The 8,098-nt window shown below is 24.4% G+C and overlaps 1 protein-coding gene across 1 annotated transcript in view; it reads left to right on the top strand.

Moving 5' to 3' along the window:
• LOC102675268 (cactin) overlaps positions 1-7,894 on the top strand; it is a 14,259-nt gene extending 6,365 nt beyond the window's left edge. Inside the window, exons 5-13 of the mRNA XM_031509644.1 lie at positions 18-253; positions 318-816; positions 3,313-3,755; positions 3,867-4,335; positions 5,278-5,394; positions 6,317-6,403; positions 6,483-6,740; positions 6,967-7,138; positions 7,685-7,894. Coding sequence (XP_031365504.1) covers positions 18-253; positions 318-816; positions 3,313-3,755; positions 3,867-4,335; positions 5,278-5,394; positions 6,317-6,403; positions 6,483-6,740; positions 6,967-7,138; positions 7,685-7,845 — 2,442 coding nt within the window. The 3' untranslated portion in view covers positions 7,846-7,894. The remainder of the gene's footprint in view (positions 1-17; positions 254-317; positions 817-3,312; positions 3,756-3,866; positions 4,336-5,277; positions 5,395-6,316; positions 6,404-6,482; positions 6,741-6,966; positions 7,139-7,684) is intronic.
• The last annotated feature ends 204 nt before the right edge of the window (positions 7,895-8,098 follow it).

Below are 8,098 nucleotides of genomic sequence, written 5' to 3'. Positions count from 1 at the left end.
AATTACATGTATTTAATTTACATGTACTTACATTAACTTACATATTATTCTCAGCGCATATGGCGAGAGCACGATTAAGAGATCGACATCAAGAAAATTTACGTAAAAAATTAGAAGTTTTAATTGCTGAACAAGGTGTAGCTAGAACGGAAAATGAAACTGAGAATTTACAAGCAATTAGTGAGCAATCAGAAAAACAAGAAGAACCAGCTACCACTACAACTGTAGAAAAAAGTGAAGAAAGTCAATCAGAGTATGTATTTTTTCTTTATTTATATATATAATTTTATAAAATATATAAAAATATTTTTTTGTAGTGATGATCAAGAAGCTAATAATGCAGCAGAAGATCTTTTATCAGAATCATTTTGTGAATATGAATCAGGAGGCTATTCTCCAAAATATATACCATATTCTCAACTTGAGCCAGGAACATTAGTTACTTTGGAAGAGGATGATAATCAACGATTGGAATATGCAAGAAATCAAGTGCTCAGTACAGGTCGAAAGATTCAAAATGTTATGACTGCAGAAGAACAAGCAATGCATAGAGAAGCACGTAAAAATATGAATTCTGATGAAGCACAATTTAGTGTTGAATCATCATTAGAAGCACAGATTTATCTTTGGTCTGACAAATATAGACCCAGAAAGCCAAGATATTTCAATCGAGTTCATACTGGTTTTGAATGGAATAAATATAATCAAACTCATTATGATATGGATAATCCACCTCCGAAAATCGTTCAAGGTTACAAATTTAATATATTTTATCCAGATTTAATAGATAAAAATACAACTCCTGAATATTTTTTGGTAAGATATTGTTTAGATTAATTTTATTTTGTAATTAATAATTTAAACGATTAATTAATAAAAATATTTTAATTTTTAGACACCTTGCGCAGATAATAAAGACTTCGCTATTTTACGGTTTCATGCAGGCCCACCATATGAAGATATCGCATTTAAAATTGTTAATAGAGAATGGGAATATTCATATAAGCGTGGTTTTAGATGTCAATTCCATAATAATATTTTCCAATTGTGGTTTCATTTTAAGCGTTATCGATATCGGCGATAATATATTATGTATATTTATTGTAAATAGAAAATATTTAATTTTTATTATTATATTAATTTTTATTAATTATTATTATATTAATCTTTATTAATTTTTAATGAATGTGAATAGTATAACACAATTTTATGTACAAATGTATGAAAGTTTACTTTCTATATGAAATTTATCCATATGTTTTTAAATAATTATATAAGTAATATTTCATTATAAATGTTTCACAGTTTAATAATTAATTTAATGTTAATTAAAATTATGAATATAAATTATATATAAAATGTATCATATTAAAATTTTTAAAATATTTTTTCATGTATTTTTTTAAATAATTTTTGATATAATCTCATTTAAAATATTAATATCGTAATAATTTTTTGTATGACAATGAGAATGTATGTAAATGAAACGGTATAGTTGTTGGATCGATTTTCGTAGCCACCTGTATTCTCACACAGTTAACCACAATGCAAAAGATAAAAAGCTATAGCCAATGGCAAGGTAAACCGAAGCTTAGTATAAGCTGTTCTTTCGTTGACAAAGAACTACGCGTCTAAAATCTTATTTTTTTCACAAAATGATTCAAATCGATACAATGAAGTTTGTCGATGAAAGAAAACAAAACAAGAGCTGTTTCAATGATCTCCATTAACCGGTCAATATAGAGGTGCATTTTTGTCAATTACTTAAAAAATGTTTATGTTGCATCTATATGTATTGTATCATGTTTAAAAAAGAAAGTGTATGTGTATTTGTGTCTTATTTTAGATATTCGTAACTTTTTCGTGTATAATATTATATTTATGATAATTATCACATTTATGTATTTATTGGTTGTGATCTTATCGATCATTCAGAAAACATATGTATAAGTGTGAGCATTGTGACTGTATTTAAAATATTGTGATCTAGTTGTGATATTTATATAGATAAATATTCCATACATACTTCATTGGAATTATAATTAAATTTTCTTATGGAGATCGAAAAAAATTACGAAATAATTTAAGTGACATCATGAATATATTGTTGAAAGCTAAATTCAGTGAACTGACAGTGAAGAAGTACAATTTAAAAGTTGAAGGAAAATTCATTTATAATCACGGTATCATAAATGTCGGAGTATCAGAAATTTTTAATAATCGATTGAAAGAATAATGAAATTTAGGTGTGTCTTGTTATAATCAATCACATATTTTATTCATTTTAAACGATATATTTGTTAAAAAATTTATTATGAAATTTTAAATATCAATTTATATTTTGAAATATAAAATCGTTTTTATGTCAGTGTTATTAAAATAGTATAAAATAAATATTTTTAGTTGTTTGTAACATTGTCTATAAATTCAAAGTGATAAATCACGGAGTCAACCAAAATCATGAAATGGAAAAAAAACCCGATGGAATTTTTATCTGAGAAAACTTTTCTGGTGATTAAGGACGACTTGGATATGTTGAAAAGTAAGTAGGATTATATTTTTATTAAAAAAAAAAAAAATAAAATAAAAAATAATTTTTTTTATATTTCTACGCGCGCGTGCACATACATATACATACACATATATACATATTATAAATTTAGTAATAATTTTAATCTATTATAATTCTCTAAGTAATTTCCATATTTTATATTAAGTTAAATTCAAAAAAGATAGAATTATATAATTAAAAACTATAATTAATTAAAAAAACTAATAATTAATTAAAAGTAAAATAATATAAAAATTTATATAAACTATAATATTTAAACATTTATTTTATACTTTTTTTTTACATTTTAATTAAATTATAAAATGGAAAATAAGAAATATATCGTATATATATAAATTATTTTTTAATAATTAGTATCGGATATTTTGTTCAAATGGAATTTATTTTAAACTTTTAAATTTCATTTTTTATTATTTTAATTTGTTCTATTCGTTAAACTTAATAGATTTATAGATCATAATTTTTCTATTATTTTTAAAAAGAAATATATATCTATTAATTGATTCCTTTTTATTAATTTCAAATATAATAAATATAATAATATAAAATATATTGTAAAAATTAATTTAATGTTAATATATAATAGTTCATTAATTTAGATTAAAAAATAAGATTCTTATTTTAAATTTGTCAAATTGTTTTTTTTCTATAATAAAATTTAATATTTTAAAAATCATTTAGAGAAAGGAAAGCAGCAAGGAAAATCAAAAATACCGAATACAAGTACTTGGCCACCAAAGATAAAACGCGGTGTTTCCTTGTATGATGAACCAGAAAGACCAAAGACTGCGAATCTCGAAAAACCAAGCATCCTAGACCCTGATCTCGTTGATAAACTAGATATGTCTCTTCTTAGCAAGGAATCACTTATTGACTCGATAACGCAGCATCGTCTTTTGAAAACAAGTGGAGAAACTTCGTCGTTTCCTTCGTCATCAAGGTACCGACAAAATGTCATTGGGACTGAACGACAACGAGAACAATATAGCCTAGTTTTGAATGGTGAAGCGACGTGGTGCAATCCCTTCTCCATACGCCACAAACGACGTAGTTTCGAACACATTCTTGATTCGAAGCTTGGTCACATCGACATGTCTAGGATGCAAAAGCAGTCGTGTATAAGCGGACAGAATATGGGTTTTACGAAGAAGAATAATACAAAACTGGATGATAATAATAATAGGTTTGTGATAAATTTTTCAGGAAATTTAAAAATTCAAGAATTTAGTAAAAATTTAGTAAAAATGTTAAATACTTAGAAATTGAAAATTAATGATCTAATCATGTCAATTAGAAACGGAACGATTAACCAGAAGGTTGTTTCCTTGTCCACGTTGAAAAAGAAGAATTCAAGACCTATACAATACGATCTGGAGGTGTTTACAGCTTCCTCGACAAAGAGTGCTCCAGAACCTTGTAAAAGCTGCGGAAAATCGAATCAACCAGAACGGTTTCATAGTCATCCAAAGAGTACTCAATCTAAAACGAAGGATAACTTTACGAATTCGAAGTCAAAAACCACAGTACCAAAAACTGTTCAAAAACCTGTTGCCCTAAATTTTCGTAGCGATAAAAATAAGAACAAAGTGGAGGAAACAATCATTGAAAATCTCAAGTCAAATTACTATCAAGAACGACCTAATACATCGTACAGGCCTTCATCAGCACCAATTAAGAAAGGACCAAGGAGTGTTACTTGTTATATATGTGGTCGCGAATTTGGGACTGCCAGTTTTCCTATTCACGAGCCTCGATGCATGCAGGTTAGTTGCATTAATGAATGCATTATTATAATTATTTATTTATAATTATTTCATATATTTTTCTTATGAATTTATGATAAATTTATTTCATCATATTAAAAATGCAAATGTTAATATTTTTTATTTTTATCATTTATTCAATATTTCAAATAATTTCATCAATATAAAAATATTTATTTTATTAAATAATTTATATAATTTATTTTTGTCTTAAAAATATTACATTTAATTTTATTCTGAACTTGAATTATATATATTATTTATATAATAAAATAGTATAAAATAGTATAGAATGTATAAATATTATTGAATCTTTCTGAAAACTTGTCAAGGTTCTTTATAAATCGATATATATATAATTATTTCGTATCTTGATACAAAAAATATTTATTTGTGCACATGAAGTGATGTTTCGCAGTTTTTGCTATAGTCAAAAACAGATATGAGGCAATCCGTATTATGTCATTTACACATGATTTATACGTTTATCTAGATAAATGCTTATGTTATATACATTTCATTCGATACTTCATTTGTACACTATCTTGACTGAATCTATTATATTCATCTATGGACTATTTACGAAAGAACATTATGATATGTAGATATTACGTTGATCGATTGTACTATTATGATGTTATTTTACCGTGAAATTTTAAAATTCATATTTATTTTCTATAAATAACTTTTGATTTAATATTGGAATATTATAGTATTATAGTTTGAAAATTATGAATTATAGTTTCTTATATGAATATGAATCATATAAAAATTTTATATTGAGATTATTTCTTTTAATTAGAAAATAATATTTTGTTTTTAAAAATTTTTTATCATAAATTTATGGATTCTCTATTTGAAGAAAAAATTATTGATCATTTTTCATTAATTATATAATAATCTTTTGTTGGTAATATAAAATAATTGATAATATGATAATAGAAATGGGAACGAGAAAATAATTCTTTGCCTGTGAACCAAAGACGACCGATACCTCAAAGACCTGATATCACTATCAATCATTCAGATTGGAACGTAGCAGCATGGGAAGAAAGCCAGGTATTTGAATAATAGTTTCTTTAGCATATAAATTGTAGTTATTTTTAATTTGATAAATTAATCATTTTTAAATTAATTTTTTGTAATTTCAAGTAAATTTTATTCGATATAATTAATCAAAAAAGATTAAAAAATTTATCATTAAATATTTCCATATTTATTTTTATGCATATATATACTTCAGTTACTATATTGAATGATTCATTCTATTATGTTTGTTACGGCTGATGATATTTTTACGGCAGATGATGATATAATTTTATTTATATGATTTTTTGTAATTAGACACAAAAAATAAGAATTATTAAAATACTTTTGATTTATTCAAATATTTTTCAGCTTTGTTTATATTTTAAATTTATTTTTCATTTATGTTTACATATGTTATGTTTACATTATCTATAATGCTTCATTTTTTAAAAATTTTTCTTATCTTTCAAATATGAATACTAATAAATATAAGAATACAAATTTTATTATATGTTAATGTAACATATGCAAATGTCTTTTATGAAGAAATATCCTTTAACTAAATCGATCATAATGTAACAGTAAAGTAATTCGTTAATATTCATCCTTACATATTTCTTATACATACATAAGCACATAAATATGTGTATATATTCAACGAAATGCGTATAGTATAAAGTCTCTGATTATAAAGAGCATATCACGCACAATAATATCCGAATCTTATCGTATTTACGATACTGCTCTTTATATAACATTTATCAAATAAGTTTAATTATTTAAGAACAATTATTTTTGAACTAAAAATTAAAAAGAATTGCATTGCGATTTATTAAGTTGAAGATTTTAGAACTTTTTTCCGAAAATTTCTGCCGAATAATATGTTAATCATAATAATATTGGTTAAAGTTCAAGACAAAATAATAATATCGAATTGTTTTTATATTTTCAGGCACAACTGATTTCTTGCAAATGTGGAAGAACATTTTTACCAGAACGGTTATTAGTGCATCAGAAAAGTTGTAAAATTTTTATAAAGGTGAAAATATTTCTCTAAATTTTACAATTTTCCATTCTAATAATATATCAATTATTTATTGCAATTCTTTTATCTGTAGAATTCTGAGACGGAAAAGACAGGAAGCTTGTTTAAAGAAAAGTCTGCAAGTATAACACGAGTAGGACCTCCTATGATTACTTGCCAATCTTGTGGCAAAAGTTTCGGCACTAAAAGTATAAAGATACACGAGCCTCAATGCATCAAACGAATGCAAACTGAAACAGATAAACAGTTTCATTCTCGAAAAAAAGAGTCGATTCGACAACAAAAATCAGAAATGATGATCGTGCACGAAAATTTAAGCAGGCCAACGGGGGTGAGTCGTATTGGAAGACATGCTTATATCATTCAATTTGTATAAATGTTTTCACATGATTATTCTCACGATATTATTCGCGATTATTTTGTCCTGTACAAATTAAATTTTATGTAAAAATTTGTGACTTGATTGTTATAAATAAAAATGTATCGTTTTATGCTTGTGTTATTAATCAATAAAGATAATCAACAAGATAGTTAAATTTGAAGAAAATTGATTTTAGGAAAATGAACAGAAGAAAATGGTCACATGTTATATATGTAATAGAGATTTTGGATCCACTAGTATAGCCATTCATGAGCCGCAATGTTTAAAAAAATGGTATACTAAAAATAAAAAATTATCACCAAATCAGAAGAGGAAGGAATTAGAGAATCCTGAAATTATCTATACTCGTAAGTCAATGATGAAGTCCTTATATGATTTTATGATTCCGTTTATTTTTCGAATGAACTAACTTCAATTACTGAAAAAATGCACACATTTAGTAATATAAGTGACATTTTCAAAGCAATTTAATTGATATTACCAGAGATTGATTTATCCAATTTTTATTAATTTTATTTTAATATAATTTTTATTTTTACGAATCCATGATTTTTATTTTATTTTTAAATAATTAATAAAATCATGATGTGAAAGAATTAAATAATAATTGCATTTTCTGGCATTCTACCAATAAACTTAAGGTCAGTGAATATATCGATTAAAAAAAGATATATACGATTAAAGATCGAAAGTTATAAAGTTCAAATTTTGTAAATACATTTTAGACAAGATAACTTAAGTTATAATTAATGATTAAAAATTTTTAAAAATTATATTTTTTAATATGTGAACAATAAATGTATAACGATTTTGTATATTTTCATATTTTTAATATTATATAAAAAAATTTCTTAGTTAAAAATAAAATATTTATTAAGATAATTTGTACACAGGTGATTCAGAAACAGGAAATGTGACAATTGATATTGCTGCAATAGTTGAAGCCAGTTGGAAATCTCATTTAAGTCAATTGCTTCCATGTAAACGATGCGGAAGAACTTTTAATCCTGATCGCGTAAGCATCCATGAACGAAGTTGCAAAGGGAGTCGTTAAATATATGCAATCCAAAAAAATTAGAAGATTTATAACTACTACTTTGTTTCAATAATAATTTTATTTTCATTAAATAGAATTGGAATATTTTATTAACTGATGAAATCATAGGTAAGTCATCTTTTAATTATTTTGAACTATAAATATAATAATGTGTCTTTGTTAACAAAAATAACAGTGATTTAATACATTGTAAAAAACAATTAAATTGTTTTATTATTTATGTTTTCTTTTTATATTTGAAGTGTTACAT

Source organism: Apis dorsata, unplaced genomic scaffold (genome assembly GCF_000469605.1).
Source record: "Apis dorsata unplaced genomic scaffold, Apis dorsata 1.3 scaffold_165, whole genome shotgun sequence".
In the NCBI taxonomy this organism is placed as follows: domain Eukaryota; kingdom Metazoa; phylum Arthropoda; class Insecta; order Hymenoptera; family Apidae; genus Apis; species Apis dorsata.
The sequence above is the reverse complement of the archived record's forward strand: the minus strand, read 5'-3'. Positions and strand labels throughout refer to the sequence as shown.